The 23162-nt window shown below is 40.0% G+C and overlaps 1 protein-coding gene across 1 annotated transcript in view; it reads left to right on the top strand.

Annotated features, from left to right (window-relative positions):
- Positions 1 to 443: 443 nt before the first annotated feature.
- colec12 (collectin sub-family member 12) overlaps positions 444 to 23162 on the top strand; it is a 40855-nt gene continuing 18136 nt past the window's right edge. Inside the window, exons 1-2 of the mRNA XM_084733243.1 lie at positions 444 to 834; positions 6272 to 6322. Of these exons, the coding sequence (XP_084589369.1) occupies positions 828 to 834; positions 6272 to 6322 (58 nt within the window). The 5' untranslated portion in view covers positions 444 to 827. The remainder of the gene's footprint in view (positions 835 to 6271; positions 6323 to 23162) is intronic.

Raw genomic sequence — 23162 nt, 5'->3', positions numbered from 1 at the left:
CACAACAGTGCAAAATAATCTTACAGTGACAGTGGCTTTGATTTTAGTGAAAGGAAATTCTGCAGTATGTTGTTGTAACGGGAATATTTTGTCATAAATAATACATAAGAAAACACAACATATGAGTGCGTTTATATTGACATCTACAATCCCACATGTTGCACAAGCTGCTGCAACCTGTTCTTAGTTAGTCATATAAAACTATACAAGTTCAATGTTACTGGTGCTTATTCAGCGTAATATAACTCTCTCTCTAACACACACACACACACACACACACACACACACACACACACACACACACACACACACACACACACACGGGCGCGCGCGCGTGCAGACGGTGCGCACAGATGTGGGAACACGTGGTTTCTCCAGCAGCCCTGCAGGCGCACTACTTCCTCTCACGTTTGGGTTGCTGCACTTTGAGTTTCTCCGGTTTCTTATGCGGTACCGCCGGAGAGCTGAGCAGGACCAGGACACACACTCACCTCCGCATCGCTCCCGACTATCACATCAATAAAAGCAAAGTTTTTTTCTTTTTCTCCTGCAACTTCTACATGCAACAACTTTTTGCTGCAGCTGATGTGCAGCACTGAAGTTACCTGCGCTGTAGGAGAAAGTCCCCAGAGTGAAGAAGAGAGGCGGATGGAGCTGTGACTTATTTTTTACAACACCAAAGGGGGGGAAAAAGTGGATATTGGGATACTCGCAGATCAGAGGTGCCTTACGTGCGCTCAGAGGGAGCTTTGGGGCAAATGCCACTGCGATGCTGTGGATGTAACTTCAGACAACAGCTTCACTACGGTTCAGTCCTGTAAGCCACAATGAAAGGTAGGCTCAAGATTATGCAGAGAAACAGAAAATACCTGAGTTGCACACTGCATGACCATTAGATCTATTGTCTGCTCGTACACCAGTCCTCTCGCTTTTTCCTTCTTTGTCACTTTTTTTTTTTTTTGGCTTCTTCCCTCTCTGAGACGTGAGGAATGCGTGGGCTACAACCCGTCTGACATCTGGCTTCAATTAACGGACTCTGTTTGGGATCTTTGCATCTGGTCGCTGCTGCACATCAAACACTAACCTACACTAACAGAAGTGTTCACAACAGAGACAAAACAACAGGATTATGGCTGCACTAAGGGAGAACTTGTACTCAGTTTGCAGTGGTAATAAAATATCCATTTATTTTGTTGTTAACCTGACTTATTTTCATTTTTATGTTGCACTTGGAGACTTTGTGTGTGTGTGTGTGTGTGTGTGTGTGTGTGTGTGTGTGTGTGTGTGTGTGTGTTTTGGCTTAAAGACATCAGAAGTTCAGGAGGAGGGAAATACTGAGTCAGGCTTAACTACTGTGCATGAACAGCTTTACTGTGACATAACTCTACTGCTTTTCAACACATTACGGTGAATATGACAGACTAAAAAGTGCATGTGTCACGGTGGTCAGTGGGTACCAACTCATCATTTTAAATAAAGGTTTATGCAAAGTTTGCCCACATGCGGTGAGCTGATGTTTTGGATGTTCCTAAATTAACATAGTGCATGTCATTCACACCCACTTACAATGGCACTCCATAGGTCAACAGGCTGGTCTCTTGTTACACTGACTGTGTAAACACTACATGACTCCTCCTGCCACCTTGTGGTTCATCTCAGAACACTTAACAAAGAGCTCCATGCATTGTGGGTATGACTATAAACAGCTCTTTTCTGCTCTCACAGTAAATCTGAGTGTGACTGGCATGTTGCTGCTGTAATTGCTGAGAGGCAGTGGGACTCAAAATGAACACAGTGATGTGTTTGCTTTTTGTTGGACTGTGGTGGGAGCCATTGTTTGTTTTATGCATTTGATTTATTCTTTATTATTTTTAGTGTTTTCTGTTTCTAGTCTTTTGTTTAGTTAGCGCTAGCTCATACGGGTTATAAATAACATATTGATATTTTTAGGCTACGCTGCTATGTAGGACCTTGAAATGCACATTTTCTCTACATTCTCATATAGTGCAAAGATATGATGATCTTACAGAATATAATACATCATTGTAGATTAAATTACCCAACAGTATATAAATTAGGGCTGGTAGATGAGGACAAAATCAAATATCAGAATATTTTTTTTACCAAATGCCTCAGTATTGCTACAATTTTGTATGGATGACTATTGGTGCTTTTGCAAAATATTACTACAATGGGCTAAAAAAAAAAGAATCATAATGTATATATAATGACTAAGTGGGTAAAGGCAAATAATGAAACAGTCTGGGAAGTTAAGATTAATTAAATTAATTTACTGTAATACACCCTTTAAAGCTAGGAAAAGACAACACTTATGCCATATCATGATATCTGATATCCAAAAGATGATGTCTCGTCTAATATCACAGTATTGATATAATATTAATATAATGCCCAGCCATATGTTTAGTTTTACAAGAATTAGGTGATAATATAGACACCAGGTTTATATTAGTGTAGGTAGGCGGGTATACTGTAGGACCAGCATGCACCTGGAATTGTTTTTTACCAGAGCTAGAGAGGCCACAAGAGCCACGACTCTTTTTAACATTTACATTTATTTGACAGGGATGACACATATTGGCCATTTTCGGTGTAAGATATTGATATTGTTGAGTATCGCAATGTTAAGTTTTGTGATACTGTATCGATTCTCGACATCACTGTATTGTGATATAATGATACATGCAAACTTTTGTGGTAATGGTTCATTTTGTGTTGTGTTCAAACACCCTACCTCTAAAATAGGAGTGTTGTTATCTATCTTCACTATTCAGATTGCATAAAAAATAAGCCTCTTTAATTTTATGGTGGCGTGTTTTTCATACTATGACAGTTATTGCCATATTCTTGCCAATATATAGCTCTATTTTCCACTCAAAATGACAAGAACTTTTAGTCCCAGGACTTTCCAAGGAACTAAAAGTTTCCTTCATTCCATTGTTGACTCTGTTTTTACTGCAGTCTAATGACCTGTGATGAATGTTTGGTTAAATTAGTCTGCTAATATATGAAAAAGTGACAACAGTTTTTACACGTCATTTACGTCATTTTCACCTGCTATTATACATCAATAAGGCCAGGACTTTGTTGTCAATCCATCTGTCGTATTTTTTGTTCTGTAACTCTGTGTTGATGCGTCAAAGCACCGTGAACAAAAAAAACGAACTGGTTTGCGGCTGCAGATTTTTAAAAATAGTAAGCACTCGACTAATCAGAAATGTTCTGTGCTGTATGCCTAACCCGCAACGTTCCTGCAGGAACTTTCAGGCGCTAATGTCCCTGGAACTTAATTTAGATTGTGGTCCCAGAAGTGGAAACACACTTAAGCCTTTTCCACCAGCATGGAGCCAGCCTTGTTCTGGCTCAAGCACCATTCAGAGCATTTCCACCAAACTTAAATTGGCCCAGAACCTGAAAAGTTGGTTCCTAGCTGGAACCAAAAACTAGCAGGTTTTCCTTTGGAACTAGAGTGGACGTTATATTCTACAGATCATTGTGCTTTGTGCACCGCCCTCTGTTGAGGACATCCTTGATTGCAGTGGTTCCACTCAAAGCTGGTAGAAATGCAGGCTGGTTTGCTAGATAGCAACAAGGTTCCAATAGTCTTGAACAGAACTAGTTCAAGAACCAGAGCTAGTTTGGTGGAAAATGGCCTACTGAGTCCTCCAAAGGTCCCTATCCCCTGGGGAGAGTTTTCTTGTAGTGGAAACGCAGCCATAGGCATTGTTACATTTAAATAAAATATGACTAATTCAATGTATAGAACTTATGGCCATGGCTAATTTGGTTCCTTTGTTCGCTTGATTGCTATGAAAGATTTAAGCCTATTTGTTTTTTCTGAAACTGTCACTAAAGGACAGAATTATCTCAGTCACTGATTAAGGTCATGAGAGGGGCTAAAGACTCTAGAAAAACCAACAAGATTATCTAGTTGTAAGAATTGTTTGTAAAATGTACAAACAATGGATTTCCTTTGCCTTGATACAGTTTATTTCTGTGGTGCAGCAGTGGCCGTCTGCTGTCCAGCTTGTTTGATTTTAATTATGGACAAATGGCCACCACAAGGACAAACACTAACATTTTACAAGGTTTAATACCTCCATGAAAAAAAAACTGCAGGCCCAATTTCCATGAAACCTGGTAGAGGGGTGTATCACAGTTCAGGGAAGAAACCATAAAAATTTTGGCATTGGTGGAGGTCTGTCTGTCTGTCTGTCCTTCTAGTTGCAGGTCAAAAGATATCCAGGTTAACCCTGGGGTGCATTTGGTCAGAAAGCGTGAGTTTTCAAATGTCTAGTTACCAGATAACTAGATTGTTTCAACAGCATTTCAATGACTATATTTCAGTGTGTAGCAGGTGCTAACTATATCTTGAATTATGGTCAATGCAGTTTAACCAAGAGTTACATGTAATTTGAGATGTCTAAAAGGTTTTCACTTTTCACCCAAATCACAGACTTTCTTAGCCCAGTTTTCAACCACGATGCCTTGACAACTTTTGTCCTGCAAACTCCTCAAATCAGTGCTCACTGGGATCTATTCCTGTGATGTTGAGCAATCCTTCTTGAGTATCATGGGCACCATAACACAGAATTCATTCCAATATCCAAATTACACTGACTCACATGTCTATTTTCAAATTCACTTTCATGATGAACCCTTTTCCCGAATGGCTCTTGAAAAGCAAAAGACACTTATGGTAACATTGCCATTGTAATGGGACACAATCATGTTGCTTGGAGACACAAACAGGAAACAGGTTATTGGGGATATTGGGAAAGGCAAATTCCTCAAGTAAGATGTGGTTTTAGATTTTTTTTTACAACTGTTTAGATCATTCCTGTCACCCCTTTACTTGCTCTGCTCTCTGTCATAGGATGTCAGCTCTGAAGTCACTGTGATTTCTCAGTTTTAAACCCCAGGAACAGTAATTTATGAACATTCCCAGTTAAACTCAGGAGGAGGTTTGCAACATACCATGAAAGAGACAAACAACCCGCTTCACCTGTTTTCACTATAATTAGCCTCTTTTATACATCTCTAATGCTCTTTTATGGCCATGCCTTCCTGCTTTTGGCATTTTGGTTGAGAAGAGTTTTTCTTTTTCTGAAGATCTTTGAGACATGTGGTGTTTCTTTATTTTCACTGGCCGTGGATGATGACACAGAAAAAAGCTTTGAAGTTGGCAAAGTACTTTCCCACAGGCACAAGGGCTACTTGAAAGGAGACGACACTCGGGGTCTTTCAGGCCATGGGAGATGGGAGTAATCCCACCAAGTGAAATAAAAAAGAAAGAGTTGAGCTAATCTCAGCTACACAGGTTGTCGCTTTTGGGTGGAAACCTGATATCTCTATATTTTGTTTTTTTTCAAAATGTAGTGCTATTGCTCGCCATTTAATTCTGTCTCTGGGTTTTACAAATATTTAACCAATGAAAAGTATTAAAAAAGAGCTCGTCAAACAGTTTTGGACATAGAAAGACAAATGTCTTTGGTTTGTCTGTCCCTCCATCTGTAGGTCAGTTTGTCCTGCTCTTGTGAACACGATATCTCAAAAACACCTTGAGGAATCGTCGCTGTGGCCAAACGAGTTTTGAAAAATAGGGGAAAAAGCAACAGCTGAATAAAATAATAGGCTTGAAATTGATTGTGAAAGTTCATCCCTGATTTTTGTCAAAAGCAGTCAGACAAAAACTAGCTTGAGTTCCATTAAAGACCTTTTTACAGGAGTTGTTTGACGCATCCAACTTTCTTGTTTTTTATGCTACATCACCTGACACAAGTGGGTTTACACGGAAGCATCTCATGCTAAAATGTACCTGGACATCAATGAAAATGCAAGACACACAGATATACGATTCTGACAGGAAGCATAAGATGTATAAACTCCAACAATGATTTGATTTCATTTTCCTTTAATATTATTGCCATATGTTTTGTAATGTGAATAAGAAAATGCAATGAAAAGGAAGTGTTAGAAAGAGCATCTGTATGAGTCGCTGAGGGGTGTGACAAAACATTAGTCTCTGACGCCCTGGTGATGAGAATTGGCCAAAAGATTTGCATAAAAACTCTAAGTGGCCTTGACTTCAGCTTATTTTTGTTCAAGAATTGGATTATTTAGATGCTTAGACAGTTATATAATAGTGCAAAACAATGTCCCAGTCTGTCTGTTTTTACTGTCCAACTGACTATCTGCGTAACTCATCACATCTTTAATTCACAATTCATTTATTTCTGTCTCCCTCCAGACGAGTTTGCTGATGAAGAGGAGGTGCAGTCCTTTGGTTATAAGAGGTTTGGTGAGTATGAAGTGACTTCTTGACTTCCAGCTGTGAACCTACAGGACCACCTTTAACTGGTTCATGTCCCTTATGACACATCAGTGATGTCAAATTATTGCATAAAGAATATTTTCTTTACATACAGTATTTTGCTTGGCTGTACTCTAGCTACACTAATCCACAAGGTTAAAAAGGGCGCACCTTGTTTCCCAGAAACTGACTTATTTTTGGCTGCTGCTTTCATTTTTATTTCTGCTATAACAGCAGTGGGGTTCAGTGGGAAGGGAAACCGCAGCATCCTGGGTGTTCCTGACCACTCGACGTACGTGGAAACCTTATCAGCATGTCAGTGTACTTTTGCTCCATTCGGCACCAACCTGCACATAATAACTTGGTCGAAAATCAAAACAGTAATCAGCCTCAAAATGAGTTTGCTGATTACCTCCAACATATCTGGTTCTCAGATCCAACTTTTCCAGACAGGTTCATCATCTCACCCACTCATTAGGCAATAAAAGTTATACCCACTGGCCAGATGTTGGTAACTCCCCAGCTGTGTTCAGCACATTCAAAAGTGTTATATTAACACATTCTTTGAGAGCCCCTGACATGAGCCACAGACATTTCCTCCAAGAGAGATTTTAGCAAAATATGCAAAAACAAATCCAAGTTTGTTTTTTTTTTGCCTGAGACATTAAACAGGGTCTGAAAAGACTGTTTTGTTTTGTTTTAAGAATCAATAGTTATTGAAGAAAAAGGTGTGTACAATTTGTAGAAATTCCGGCAGAATATTGTAGAAATTATGATAATAATAAAAAAGAAAATAAAGTAATATGCAAAAATATGCTTTCATTGGTATATAATCACCTGAAATCACCTGAATCAAACTTAACATTTAGGACCAAAGGGTGTGGCAAAAGAAACAGCCTTGTTTTGTAGTTTTGGTCTTTAGCTTTTGTGTTTATTGGGTCTATTTTATTTTATTTTCTCTATTACACAACGCATATTCTACACTGACCAGATGCTTAAATTCCTGTGTCTCACTGACGTTATTATTTGCTTCTTTAGCAGCTGTATTTTTTCCTCTTTGACTGCGTAACTGTGAAGAACCGTAACTTCAGTGTGATGTATTAGTGTCTTCTGATGACTTTCTCCTGCTTCTGTCCCAGAACGCAGATCGGGTTTCAACACTTTGGGTTGAACTGGTCACAGTGGTCCCTCTGGTTTTACGGGTGTTTTAGAGTGCGTGTGTCATCTAAGCACTCAGCAGTCGTATGTCAGGAGGTGTGAGCGCAGGAGAAGTCCACGTTGTGTGTCATCACGATCAATTTGCACATGTGCACACGTCGTACTGCCTAACCCCCGAATGTGTGTGAGATTTGTAACCCAAGAAATCCACTCAATCCTCTACTTGAAAATAAAGTTGCAAATAAACACAGTCTTTTAAGAATATGCATGATTCAGAGTAGATTTATAGACTACATTATTTATCCAAAACATCTGTACTTTTTACTCAGCTACTTGACCTGTGTGAGCAGCTGTACAGGAGCAAGGATTAAAGGAACATTCCAGCAAAAATGTCTCTTTTGAGTATCAAATAATCACTGGCTGTAGGCTTGAAATCTATCAAAATATCCGTAGAAATAAGAACCAGAACTTAATGTTACTGCCAAGACAGATGGGTGACAATTAACACAAAAACAGCAGCTGTAAAACTCCTTGGCATAGATTCTGCATGTCTCTGACCTCAACTGCAGGGATGAAAAAAAACTTTCATCCATAAAAAATTTCCTTGCGTGGTGTTTTGATGTTTGTGGTGAAAAGCGGCTGTCTTACTCATCGCCCCAAAAGGTTACATTTAGGTTGAGGTCTGGTGACTGTGACGGCCACAGCATGTGATTCACATCATTTTCATACCCATCAAACCATTCGGTGACCCTTTGTGCCCTGCATGGAAGCATGTGAGGAGGACGAGGACGTTTGGGATCCAGTGAAGATCAGTAAAATTTGTCTGCAGATATTTGAAAAAGTGACACATTTTTTGCTCATCTTCTTTGAGATCAGTACCAGTTCCTGTACTTTTATAAAGTACTACTCCCTCAGCTGGGACTTTTTAGATGGTGAAATATTTTTTCTGGAACTTAATTTTGACTCTTGTCCCTACAGTGGAAAGAAGTTCCTCCAAAGGTTCCTAGTTCTTGAGCAGAGTTCTGTGGTGGAAACACGGCTAATGATACTCTTATGTCTGTATGGAGCTTGAGCCAGGAGGCGATTAGCTTAGCTTAGCATAAAGAAGGGAAGCAGAGAGAAGCCGCTACCCTGGTATAAGAATTTCTTGATAAGCAACAGTTGTAACATCTCCTGACAAGACTTTAGGAAGGCTCCAAATTTAACACACTGTCATGAGAGTGGTATCAGTCTTCTCATCTCACGCTCAGCAAGAAATAACAGAACCCATCACAGTGTTTGTTTACAATAACTTAAAGGTTGAAAGGCCTCGCGTCACATACAATTTCATGTCAGCAACATGTTAAATCTTTTCTTTAAATGCACAATTTATGCTTTCACTATAATGTTAGGGTGAAGACCCAGTTTGTTGAAAATCTTGAGTTTACACAAAAATAGCAGTTAGCGAGGGCGCAGTTTGTATCGATCCAGGGGGCTCACTGAGCTCCCAAGCGGAACTTTGATTCTGGTCTAACTATGTGGTATCGGACCCCAAACCTTAAAGTTCAAACTGTGGTTATGGTAGTTAGTCCAAGTTAGTGGTGAGATGTCACTGTTGGGTAGATTTGGGTTTATCAAAGATTTGAAAAAAGCAACACAGAGCACAGCAGAAACAGATTATTCAGACTACCGTGTTTAACGATTCTGTAAATCTTAAAACATTAAAGTTATTACTGAAAATGACGACAGAATTAAACAGTATTTCTGCAATTCAAATCAACTGCAGGTTGTCTATCTGGAAGTGACTGTTGTTGTTTAATTTTACATACGTCTGTACCTTCTACACATACTTGCGCGCTGGCAGAGAAATATGTTGTCCTGCTCCTTGTATATAAGCTGGAGAGGAATGAGGTCCTTGACTCATTCTGACATCTGCTTTCCACAAGAGGTCTATTATTCCACTGAGAGTGTGTCCAAACCTGAGAAGCTGCTGAGCCACTTCCTGTGTCCATACTGGAAGTTTATTCAGTGCAAAACTATATACTCTGAGACAGAGGTGGAGAGGGAGTCACCGTTGTGGGCCTTCAGGGTCCGTGCTCGGGTTGTGCTGCGTCAGCAACGTGCCAAGGAGCGAGAGGGAAGAGGGGGATGGAAAAAGAGAAAAATACAACCTCAAGTGGAGATGATTTCACAAAAAACAATTATTCATTTCTATATTTTACAGCTGCTTTCTTTATCATGTGCTCCACGGAGATCAGTTGTTGTTTCTGCTTTTATTAATATGCTTTTTTTTTTTTTTTCCGATTCAGGGGGGAAACATTTGTCAACAGTTTTATTTTCAGCTGAGGAGTCGCATTCCTTGCCCAACTTATTTTTGGGAGCAAAACAGCAAGTGGTTTTAATTTACAGGGACTTTATTACCAGAAAAGAATGTTTTCAGAATGCCTGCCTGTTACTTACAACCCCCTCCAGGGCATGCATACATGCAGTTTGTGCTCTGTCGTCCTAATGAAAGATTACTCGCTCATGTTTTCAATAAAGTGCAGAGTAAGTTGGAGGAGAAGAGAGGTAGAAAACATTAAGGACTTACAAAGAAGAAATTTAACAACAGGAGAGGAGAAGACAGATAAAATAACACAGACCACTGCTGTTTTGACTTGTTGATCTTATCCCAGACCTGCGAAGTCTGCGGGATCGGTCTGTAACTGGTCAAAAGGATGGTGGGTCAATCCCGGATTGACCAATGACAGGCAGGCCAGAATTCATCCCAGACACGACACAAATCACTGCATCCCAGCAGGGACCGGCGTAAAGCATGCCATGAGGATTTGTGCTGAGAGCATTGGTGGGGGAGCAGACGTAGGTCAGCTGCAGGTCGCTCAGAGCTGTCCTTTGTTTAACACTCAGCTTAATGCAGCTGATAATGACTCAGATGCAAACGGTGATAAGTAGAAAGCAAAGTCTGCAGCACATCTTACCGGTCAGTGGGGGCAAGTGTTCACACAGTGGAAACTCAGTGAGAAACAGCTTGTCTTCAACTGGTGTATCAGCTAAACATGAGACTGATAAAGACAGTTATGTCCAGAAAAAGCGGTGGAGTGGTGCAGTGGCACTGTTTTGTATTTCAGAGTTTTGTTTTTCAGTATTTTATTACAGCTTAAGTCGTCTAAGAGTAGAATAATGTTCTTTAGCCCCATGTCCCTACAAATTTTATTCAGTTCACAATTTCATCAGGCATAATTTATGTCTCCTTCCAATGTTGGATACCAGTGTAGGAAATAGTCCCCTGTGCCAAATCACATACCTTTTCTTATTACTTTTATTATATACTGCAGCTGTCCTTACAAAGTGAGTACTGTTGCATGTAGCATGCATACAATTGGAAAATGCTACTTTGTCATAACATTGCTTCTTGAAATCTGAAATAAAAATAAAAAGTATGTGATTTGGACCAGAGCTAATGAATAATGCACTGTGGTCTGTCGTCTGCTACAGAGAGGATTGTGGGCCAGAATAGCCAGAAAAGCATGCTGATTTGCATACTGCAAGATGACTGGGCATAGTGGGGCTAGTATTTCTGCTATTTCTTTTTGGCATTCTAAATAGTACGGTTGTATACCCAGTGTGCCCTTTGTGTACTGAGGAAGACAGTAATTATGTGTTCATAAACATGCATGATTATGAGACAACAGGCCTCTGGGCACAGACATGTAAAAGCCCCCCACCACAGAGACAAGTACCACAAAGACATAATTACGAAACTAAATTTTCAATGTTTGTATAGTCTCTAAAGTCTTTGTGATATCAAGTGTGATATAATTGCTGGTAAGCTAAGCACTGAATGCTGCAAGTAGGCAAGGGTAGAGGGTAGGGTATTTAAGCACGGATGGCTTGTTAAAGTTATATAGTTGGTAACCTAAAAAAAATAGCTTTTCTCCATGTTTTTATACTTTCATGTAGTTGAGTGGAGTAGATAACTACTAGTAGCTTCAGTTTCAAAAGGGAAACCATTTCATGCAGTAGTGGTCAATACAGTGGACAGTTTTCAAAAGCTGTTTTCTTGTATATATATGGGTTTAGTGCATAGTGTGCATCATCCCATTTAAGTGCCACACAAATTTCTCAAAACCAAGATGCAGATGGAAGGCCAGAAACACTGAGTTTTTTTTTTTTGCCATTCCTTCTACAGTAGGTAACGCTGGCTAGAAAATAAAATTTGTTAAGATCAAGTGACAACAAAGAAGTAACTCAGATGTTCAAATTTCCAAGTATTGATTAATGTTTGGAGGAAATTCTGATTAATCATCTGTCCACTAAAATGGACATCATCCATCACTGGCTATATTGCAACTACAATTCACACTATTACTATGACTTTGTTGTTCTTGAAAGTAATACGAGTATTATGTCAAGTTGTTGGTCCCACGGATCAGAAGAGCAGAAGACAGTTGAACTTTCTTGACTTTTCTGTGTCTCACAACTCGATGCCTTTTGAATAGTCATAGTGAATTGCTTTGATTCGTGATAAATTGCATTCTGTTGTGTCTTTATTGTTCATTTTGTTCTGTACTTGTGAACAGGATGTACAGGTGTAATTGTTGTGGATTGGCCTGTATGGATTTTTGATTTTAAACACAACAGTTCTGGAGTTGCACTGGAACTTCTGTCAGTAACTGATTTTATATATAGCCATAGTTGTTTTGACTGAAATCGTTCTAACCACCTCATCAAACTTCTTCACACTCAGTCGTACTTGTCCCCAAGGGATACGGTGGCCAATGGTAATGACACGCCTGCAACCAACTGTCATCTGATAGGGTGTCTTCTTTCACATAATGGATGTTTGTTAAGCTCTATTTTCACAGCAGGTTTTGGCTGCGGCACAAGAATAACACACACAACTATTGAAAGTGTCTGACTCCATTTTCTGTCAACAGTCTCAGACAGGCAGGGTGAAGAAGTTCTTCACATGGTTCAGCATCAGTGTTACGCTTAATGGAAGTCTTTTGGCTCCAGCTACAGCCAACATCAACCTCGCTGCTTCCTCTCTTTGAAAAACAGCAGAAAGCTCGAATGAAAAATGTGTATTTTTCTTTGTTCTGCTGTGAGTCACGGTGCTGCTGAATATTCAACCCTCAGACCTGCGTTTGTTGCTCTGGCTGTGATTATGTTGGCCGCACACCAGCACACCACTCAGTGTTTTTCTTGTTTATGCTTTAGTACTTATATTTTTGGCGATATTGAAAAATGTCTGCATGTTGTGCAAAGAAACCAGCCATGTCGAGTTTTTCCATTGACTCAGCTCTCAAGTGTTTCAGATGACCGTTTCACATCAGGCATGTGTTTGTGTATTCACATCTGTACAGCTGCTGCAGAGGAAAATATCAGAAGCATTTGGTCTGCCTGAACACACTTTCAGCAACTTTTATATTAGCAGGATTAACTTAACAGTGTTTAGTAGTTTGACACAGTGGTTGAGTGTTGGTTCATCCACATTACACAAAAACAGACCTCCTCACCTCCTGAAGTACGTAGTCATGTGGAGAGTTTTGCTGTTTGGCCAGATGAGATTCTGATATTTCTCACCCCACTCTAATCCAGTGTAGGAAAATGAAATTTCAAATAAACTATTAACTTCAAAGTTCTCATGTCCAAAGTCAAAATCAATGTTTGTTTTTTTTAAATCACATTTGTATTGTCACCTATATACCAGTATGTCACAACAATGACAAAAAAAAAAATCATTTTTAGGCATTCTCTAGTGTTCTTAATGGTATTTTAGAGTTTATCATCACCTGGGAAACAATTTAAAAAAGTTGTTGACTGATCCTTCATTTCATCCAAAAGCAGAACTCATTCACTGATGTGGGTAAAACTAAATAACATTTTATAGAGAAAATATATTTTGGTTTTCCCTCTGATGCCCTCCTGCTGCTCAGGTTCAAATCAGTGCATTGCAATTACAGAATTTCCCGATGGACATATCGTTTTAACAGCCTTGTTGCTAAAGTAGTGGGCAACCAAACTGAAGCAACCTCTCAGTGAACACAGCACGGCCAGGAACAAATGCAGCCTCCGAGTTTTCTGATGGAAAAATAGCTTTACTTGTTGATAAAGTAGCTAACCATTAACTGTTGTTAGCTTGGGTGACTTCCCCAGGATGCCAGGAACCAAACCCTTCAAGGACGCCACCTACTGAAGGTTGCTGTAGGTGCACCCAGTCATCAGACTGGCCTTTGTTGGTCTCAATAATGCACTTTAAGTGCTACTGTCAATGTCAATCAATATCCAGCGACAAGTCCCTCTGCCTGTTGGTACAGGAAACATGTAAGCAGCAAGCACTCCATTAGCCATTTCATGGTTCATGGTTGGTTCTGCAACCAAGTAAGCCATTGAACTGGGTCGTAACAAAAATCACAAGGTTGAGTAAATGGTACTGTAAGAAAATATGCTGTGGACAATTATATTATGGTATCTATTGATAAAAAGTTACATAACTCTTCTACTTGTTGTGACATGAGCCGCAGTGCAGCTTCACTAGCCTGAGCTGGCAGTCAGGTACCACTTTCTCTGTGGTCAGCGTCTTTCCCCAAAACTTAATCCGGTCTTGGCTGGACGGCTGGCTGTGTCCACACTGTGTGGGTTTATTGGCTCTACAAAGCGGTGAAGCTTGAAAGTGGTGTGCGGTGATGGGATGGAGTGCAGCACAGACTCAGAAGGATGATCATCAGGCTGGGTGATGATGGTTGCTGATTCAGTATCTTAAGTGCTTCTACGGCGGGCCACCCAGCAGGCGTGACCACACAGAAACCCAACTGCACAGATGGTCTGTAGAGTTAAATCAAGTGTTCAACTTGGCACCCAAGCAGTGGTTTGGGGCTCACACCAGTGTGTAATGAAATATTCTTAACCCGCATGACAAAATGTGTCTCACTTTATTTGTGTTCATGATGTTGTGGTGAGGTAAAGATTAGGAAGAGTTTGGCTTTTGGACTGATCTGATTTTTTTTATGTCTTTCAAGGCACAGATAGATCTCTGTGAGGCTTCACTGTGGGAGCCGTTATAAATAAAATGGCCTGTCTCCAGCCTAGTATGGTTACAATTATACATTTGTTTGATATTGATCACACCATGATCCACATTTCACAAACAGAGTGTCATTTGATTTTCCTGGTAATAAGGTTAGCTGGACAGAAATGTGTTCTTGCGAAATAATGAGCACATTTCTTCATGGAGGTTTTCGGTCCAAAAATATAACATCCGTAAGTTCTTGCTTTACTAGACCCTCTTGTGCACTTTTCCTAACCCTGTAAATGACTTAAACCAGTGACGGAAACTGTTTTATTTCCAATGTGGGTTTTGTCATTGAAGTGGCCAGTTCTTGTCCCCTGTGGGTTCCTTTATAAAACCCATGTTTCATGTGTTGGCAGACCACTCACAGTGCCTTTAGAACACAGTATTAGCTATGAAGCACCTCTCTCATTGGAGAGGGGCTTTTTAGGATTGAGATGAGGCCAAACGTGATTAGCCATAAGAGACTGGATCCAAGATGAAGACATTTGGGGACATTTTGACATTTATAAGCTATAGGAATCCCTACTGGCCCAATTTCATGGCAGATGTTGTTTAAGCTACCTGACATCTTTACAAAGAGCCTTTTGTCAGATCTTTGCAAATACTCAGACTATATACTAACTAAATGCACATCTGTAGGAACTCTTTATTAGTGGTTTTGTGACTGTCACAGTTAGTTTCTGTGTTCCTATGTCAGTTTACCTCTAGCCAACCTAGCTAGCCATTATACTAGCTGTCTAAGGCTAATGCTAACGTAAGATTTTAAGTAACTGTTTATTACTGTTGGACTAACTGTTTATGTATTTTATCTGCTCTTTTTACTTTTATTTTTTGAACTCTAGGGCTGTTGCAGTGAATAAATTTCCCCTGTGGTGAGTTAGGTTGGCTCAGTAGCACCATTTTTTGTTTATTTCTGCAGCAGTTACCAGCATCCGACTTACTACTCTCGTTATTTAGTTGGTTTCAAATGTGGCATAATATTCACACAGTTTCTGCTGACTGTCCCTCAGTTTTGCAATATTAGTCCAACATCACCACACTGCTAGCCACATTAGCCGTGCAACAAGCTAATGCTGAGTCAGGTTAACCAATGAAATAAAACAACATAAAACATGGCAAAACTCACAGCTTCCAAGATTAAAGTTGGGTCAAAGACAACCAGTATCGACCCATTCTTGAGCTTGAATCGTTACCGGCTCTCATATGCTTGTCAAATTTTTTGACGCATTGATTCATTTATTTAATACACAACAGCTGATCTCCCCAGCGATACTATATGTTCTTCCTGGCATGAAGAACAACATACAGTTACTAATTTGGGGTGTACTTTTGTGTCCAGTTTGCTTCTTGCTGCACTCATTCATTTTTACAGTACCTGTAATCGAAGTTGTTTTTATGGTAGACCAACTCATCTTTTTTTTGGTAATCACTATCACTGAATTTGTTTTCCACTGTTGTTTCCCAGTTTCCCAGTACAAACCTCAAAGACAAACTGTCTTCAGCCTTTTTTGGAAGCAAGTTTGCATAGCTGTGCTTCAATATGCATAGTGAGGGCAGACAAACGTGTATTACTCATTCTAACAAGTCATAAGTCAAGGACTGGGGAAGAGATGCTTATGTGCAGAGCCTGACATGGTGAAAATGAGGATCAATGACCAACCCCCTCCTCGTCTTCCCTCTCTCTGAGGTTCACATGGTCCTGGTTTACTTGAAATGACCTAATTCCAACATGCCAACGCTGGAACTTGAGCAGGAGGAGCCAGGGGGTCTGTAGTTCTCCACTCAGGCCAATAAAGTTAGTTTATGGCTTCCATGTTTTTCTACATTCATGGATGTGAATGATGGTAATCGAAATGTTTGTTTTAAAGGGGCACTTTTTCTCATTTTAAATGTCCTGCATTTTAGCAGAAATATAATGCTCTAAAACTTTTGGGAATGTGTAGCATAGCCCGGAAGAGAAAGAGACTTATGATGATCAACAATGTGGCTTGTGTTCACTGGAATTATCAGGCTGGACTGAGTACCATGTTCAGTAGAACCATGGTTTATGTTGAGTCTCTTCTCGGCACAAGAGGGTTTCCTAAACATTTTGGTCTCAAGGAATCCCATAATAGATGCACATGGTCAAGTCCAGTTCTACAGCATAATGTCATATCTCTACTCTTAATTTCTATTTATGCTGCTGTTTGAAACTCACAGTTCTTGGCTTAATCTGTATTTATATTTTTCACACTTTGTTCGTTCTTATGCACCAATACCACAGCAGATGGCTTGTATGTGAAAACCTATTTGGCAATAAAGTTGATTCTGATAAAACTTAACTTTATGGTGAGGCATAATCTTTATTTAAAATCACAACTGATGGCAGAAGTGTAATTGTGGAGTTGAAATATATCATAATTTAGTGAAGTGCTTACTGTGTGAACATAAGTGCACAGCACATACTGTACTTGCATGTTCCTGCTTTAAAAACATTCCTGTTTAATAGTGTAGGTGCAGGTGCTATTTGAGTTGCATTTTAGAGCTTTCTCTGGGAATATTAATTTTCAATTACATTAAGAAATCCTGCCTGCCAGCTCTACCTCTCCTTGCCAGCTCTCTACATCACACGTTGTTTTCCACAGCCCAGTCAATAATGTGTATTTCTTCCCCTGAGACTTATGGAAGCAGATGTAACTCCAACTATTTATTTCCAAACCTGCCCATCCACAGCAAGACCATTCAGGAGACACGCGCGGATTTCAGTCTTGAATGGAAACTGCTGACTGGAACACAAAGACTTGTATGATAGCCAATCCTGCCAGCCAAAGTATCCCTGATACAGTGGCCCTGCTTTGTTTATGAGGCACACTTGCGTGCTTTAAGGTCTGTCTCTTGAGATTACGATATATGACCCATTTGTCATTGTCTGACTTCTTCTAACCAAGCACAGATGGGATGACAAAACCAGATCTAATCAACTCCATGTTCACTGCTTCATTGGATCTGAATCTCTGTTTTAATAGGCCATCTAACTGTTTTCTCTACCAATTAGGCTCTGTTCGTGCCTTTTAGCACTTTGGAAAGAAAGAAAAACAGCAGCCTGGTCAGCTAACAAGAAATGCACCATAAAGTTTTTCCTTAACCCCTAGCTGTGTTCCTCTGAAGGATGCTAGTTTATTCCTTTTGCACACTTCTGTCAAGGGATACACCGCTGTTCATTGTTTCCAAGTATTTCTCTCTTGTCGTTGCACAACTTCCATGGAACTTGCTTGTATCCATAAGCATGCCAGAGTACTTGAGGAACTCGAAATTATATAAACGTTGAAGAGAAAATGTAATCTTTTAATGTTTATAGACTGCGTAAAGAGCAGTTGGTGATGGGCAAGATTGCAGTGACTTTTGACTGGTATATAAACAGGTTAGGGAGATTTTGCATGAAATGTTTTTCTTAATCAAGAAGAAAATACCCGTTCTTCCAAAAGGTGACATCAAATTGTTTGAGTACATGTCAGCAGTTTTGTCTGAGATTCCAAGTGTCGCAGCAATTCTCTCATTAAACCTCAGACCAGCCCATCCCTCATTAGAGAGCATGCAGCACACACAGTTTACATCTTCAAGTATTTTCACACAAAGCTAAGCCCCGCCTTCCTTAGTTACTGTTGCTAAGCCTGCCAAACTTTCCATTCTTGCACTCTATGCAGTTTACAGTGGTAATGGTGGCAGATATAACATCAAAATTGTGGACGATTGTTGAAACACAAGGTTTTTGAATTCTTAGAGACGTGAACAAAGCAGCGTCTCATTTCTAGCTGACGACGGTGGATTTTGTCAGCTAAAATAATAACTCACAAGCAGATTTTTTAAGTGTAGCTGGCTAACGTAAGCTACTCCTAACGTCTTTACTCAGCCGAAAAGTCTGTTGTAATGTTAGCCATCTGACACGTTTTAAAAGAAGAACACTGTGAAAGTGTAAATGTGAAGTTATCCGACAGCTGCGGATATGGTGTAACAATAATGCTAAAAGACTGAGGCTAAGGATAGCTTACACATCAGCAAATACTAGTCGGATGGTGAAATACTGCAGGTATATCTACATGATGGATGACAGAAATACACTCATTAACATTGGAAAAGGAAGCGCAGGGATTCGATTAGTGCAGCGTACCTCGGAGACAAGTCATCCAGCCAGATTAACCGGACCATGACGGCAGAAGGTAGCTGATATAAGAGCTAACCTAAACCGACTCAGACCTAAGACAGTGAGCCAGAGAGAGATGCATCGTTGTTGACCCGCTTTGATTCTGCATCAGCCCACATCCTCCTCCTCAAACCCCTACACAACACATGCAGATGCAGTAGTACCTAACAAGTTTGGGTGGAGGTAAAGTTACTGCAGCTTAGCAAGCTAGTGTTAGTTAGATGGACATGCTAATGTTTGCAGCTTATGTTAGAGCTGATGAAGACAGAGTTAAATCCATTCACCACATTTGTCCTCTTGTGTGCAAGAGCAATAAAACACACAATACTATTCATCATGTAAATTCCTTTGAAACAGCAATGAAATGTATTAGTCTAAGGCAATTTTACAATTGCTCTTTCCTGCTTGATCTCAGGACTGGGGGGTCGTTGCACCCCCAACTTTTACTTTATCCCCCCCATTGATGGCACCTATGAATGTAACATGAGTGGCATTGTTTACATGTAGTAACATAAAGCTACTACAAGTTTAGTATTGCCAACTCGACTGTGGAACCCTACACAAAACTAATGTTAGAGTGGTATCTGCTGCATCATAACTTGAAATGTAGGGCCACTGACCAAGCTGCACAATTTGACAAGTTGTGAGTGAGAATATTCTGATATATGAACTGCTCACTCAAATCATACTCAAATCAGTGTGTTTCTGAAGGCCTGTACGGTATAAAACCTGAGGGATGAGGGTGTGCTGAAGAGGATGTTTTCCAAAGACGCCCCTCCTCACTGTACTGTATATCCCAGTATGGTGTTTATGTTATGGTCTGTGGCCAAAGCCTTCAAAGGGCACAGTTCAGCTTTGTCAGCTTTAGGCAATGCGTGTGTTTGCCTGTGTGAGTGTGTATAATGAAGGCATCTCATCCTGTTCAGACATGCAGCCCTCTAAATGTTATTTTTCTTTAAACAACCCAACATACACGTGAATGTCTGGCTGCAAACCACTGATCTCCTTACTCATCCCGACAAGAAAGTGAGCACTGCTGAGAAGGTGTCTTGTAAAAACACCCAAAATAGCTTACTGAAGGCAAACTTAAAAACCTACCCCCTTATTCTTATAATGCTTGGCATGAAGGGATGATGTATCAAATGTTTGCATGTGTCCTTTGATTTGGCTCCACTGTAACAAGGTCCAGATGTTCTAGAGGACCCGGTTCCCAATTTAAAGTGTCATAAACCTGTTAGCAGTGAGTGGAAAAAAAAAAAAAACACGGCTCAGGCCAGGCATGCCAGGCTAGATCAGCAATTCAAGGACCCTAATGTCTTAGTAATTTGTCTCAGTGGTAACTTCCCCTGTTGAAGAGTGTTTACTTGTTAACATTCCAGTTGGCGACTGTTAATACTTGGGTGCAAGGGCCAGAGGGGGACGCCACGACCCCGGTGCTCCTCGTTAGCTCAGTCAGGAGCAGCATTCCTCTGTTCTTCAAGCCCAATCTGCATTATGCAACATAAATAAGTACAATTACATCAGTCTAATCTGTGCAAGTATTGCAGAAGTGAAGATTATCAATCAATTAAGTCCCTTTATTTACATAAATTCAAGTGTAGAACATGGACACATCTGCTGACAGGAAGTAACAAAACTAAGCTCTGGAGTAAACTACAAATTGTCTGCTAAATAATGAAAAAAGTGATTGCTCTGTCTAAAGCCAAGACTCCCAACTGGTCACCAGATGATTAAAGTGAAAAGAAAGTGGGGAAATCTTTTTTTTTTTCCTTTCTAAATACTCACATATTTGTCCCCACTTCATTTTCTGCATTTTTGTGCCTTAGATAGCTATTCTGACCTTAGATAAAATAGAATTAATTACTTTATTTTAGTTATTACCACTGACTGTCCTCCTTCCCACCCTGAAAGCAGGTCACGATTATACAAGATTTTTTAATACCATCAGGGAAAGATGAATTCTAAACAGTAAACACCAGGATACAAATCAGAAGAGAAACTCTGTCTTTGATTGAACTGCTCAGGGCCCATGTTCCCACAAAAGCCATAACCTGCAATGACAGTTCACAAGTAGATATTACACCACAGGCTAAAATGTTAGTGAGCTGCAGTCTAAAGGGGGCTGAACTTCCACTGAAACAAATTGCGCATACAGGGGTTGTAGTTTGTATTAAGATGCATGTGGATCACATAAGCCATGGGATATTTTTTGGAATCTTATGCCTAACCATGACAGCAGAATTACATGTCTTACCCAGTAAATCACACATTTATTGAAAATCTTCATTCAGGTGGGCTGCCATAATGAAGCAAATTAACTGCATTTAATTTGTCTCAGGAACAAAAAAACCCATAATATTCTTGAAACTGTCTCTGAAATTTGCATATCATCCTCTCTGATCCACTGCGGCATACATTTGTTTCATACGTTTTTACGTGTCTGCTTGTGTGTATTTTGGTTTGTTGAAGCAATTTTTAAACCACATTGTTTAAGTTCAAGGGCGATTATGGAAATTACAGACTGTAACTTGAGCCACAATTAGATATAATTGTAGTTTTGACAGTTTATACATCTGTAGACAAATACCACACAATTTTGTAACCACTCATGGGAAAAACATTTTTCCTCTGGACGTGTGAGACAAAAATGCAGCATTTGGCGGCATTGTGATCCTTCAGACTCCATCCAGGTGGAGGCTTGTAGTGCAGAGGCATGGCCTGTGTGTGACTACTGGTTCTTGGCTTGTGACCATAGTCAGCTTTCATATAACTCAAAACGGGAGGCTTGAAGTAAAAGGATTCCTGTGGTCGCCACCCAGTTACTGTATATAACATAGTATTAACACTCTGCACAAAGAGTCTTCACACAAAAAGGCTCTGGTCTGTACAGGCTGTCTTTGTGTTGCCATGGAAGTTTCCACTGCCAGCCACCAGTGAGACAAGGCATGCAGGCAAGTCTAATGGCAGGTACATGGAATAAGGGAATAAGTGTTGAAATTTTTTTTCTGTCACTGACTCAGAGTCCAAATGAAATACAGCTGTTTTACAGACACCACACTGGATGGGCCCCATCTTTCTCTCTCAGCCTCTTTTCTCGTTTGTCCATGTTTCTTTGCTCTTTTCCATCAGTTTTACTACAGTGCGCTAATTAACGATGATAAAGATGAACCACAGTTGACTTTAAATTCTTCTCGGTATCAGTGCCAATATATATAACTCTGGGGCATCTTACTTTAATGTATCTGACCAGCGTGAAAGCTGCAAAAAGTACGTATTGCTGCTGGCAAACGTTACTTCAAATTGTGTATTTGTCAAAAGTCTGTGAGGCTGTACTTTGGCATTGCAATACTAGCTAAATGCTAAAGTCATGCTTACATGCTCACAATGACAATGCTAATTTGCTAACCTGCTTAGTGGTATCATGTCTATCGTGTTTATCATCTTACTTTAGCATGCTAAAAAGAACATGTCCACATGCCTAAACAACAGCATAGGTTGATCGCCAATTTAGAGGCGAAGTCCCGCCCACAGGACCTTACTTTGGCAGTACTAATGTCGATGTTGCTAGATGTTAAGGGCTCACCAGAAGTATTGCAATTCATCTTGAGGGTTAAATGAATGTCTGAACCAAATCTCATGACAATCCATCAAATATTTGTCATGACATTTCACTTAAAACCATAAATGTCAGCCTAATGGTGGAGCTGGAGTAAAAGTCAGGGGGGCACTGAAGGAAGGATACATGTTGATGTCATCCCTAGAGCCACGCTGCTGGCATTGCTAAAAAGTAATTTTGAGATAAATGCTCTCTGAGTTTTAGAAAACGCATTTTTTTTGTCTTGATCCACAAGTTCAGCCCATAGGTTGTTATGTAAATACAAAAAAACAGGCCAAAACTGGAGATGCATGGTTCTCAGTTGACAGCAATAATCTGTAAAAATGCAGTATTCCATGTTACCCCTGCTCTTTCTAGGCTTTTCTGGAATTTATTGACCTCTTGGGGATAATCTGGCTGCATTCCAGTTTGTTGATTGGGACGTCCTGGCTGCCGTCCAGCTTCTCAACTCTCTACAGGCTCAGTCCTCCTGTGTTCTGCACCGGGCCATTTAGTTCAGCAATGTGTTTTCAGTCAGCTCCTGACATGTATGTGTCAGCATGTTTGTGCTCTATGGTAGTTTATGCGTTGACAGTTAGAAGTCACAATAGGCCTTTGGGCACGAAACATGACACACGTACTGAGTAATGAGATACATCATCAGGGGTTTGGGGTTGTAACACAAAACTGAGCAGAGCATGCAAAGAACAAATGATGCTGACTTTTGGATTTTAAGGTCTATTTGATTTTCTTTCATCAAAATTGAACATCATGTTTTTATCACACTTGGAATTATCTTGGGAAAGATTGCAGCATGTTCTAATTTGACATGATCAGGATA

This window comes from Lutjanus erythropterus, chromosome 12 (genome assembly GCF_056507025.1).
Source record: "Lutjanus erythropterus isolate fLutEry1 chromosome 12, fLutEry1.hap2, whole genome shotgun sequence".
NCBI lineage: Eukaryota > Metazoa > Chordata > Actinopteri > Lutjaniformes > Lutjanidae > Lutjanus > Lutjanus erythropterus.
The sequence above is the reverse complement of the archived record's forward strand: the minus strand, read 5'-3'. Positions and strand labels throughout refer to the sequence as shown.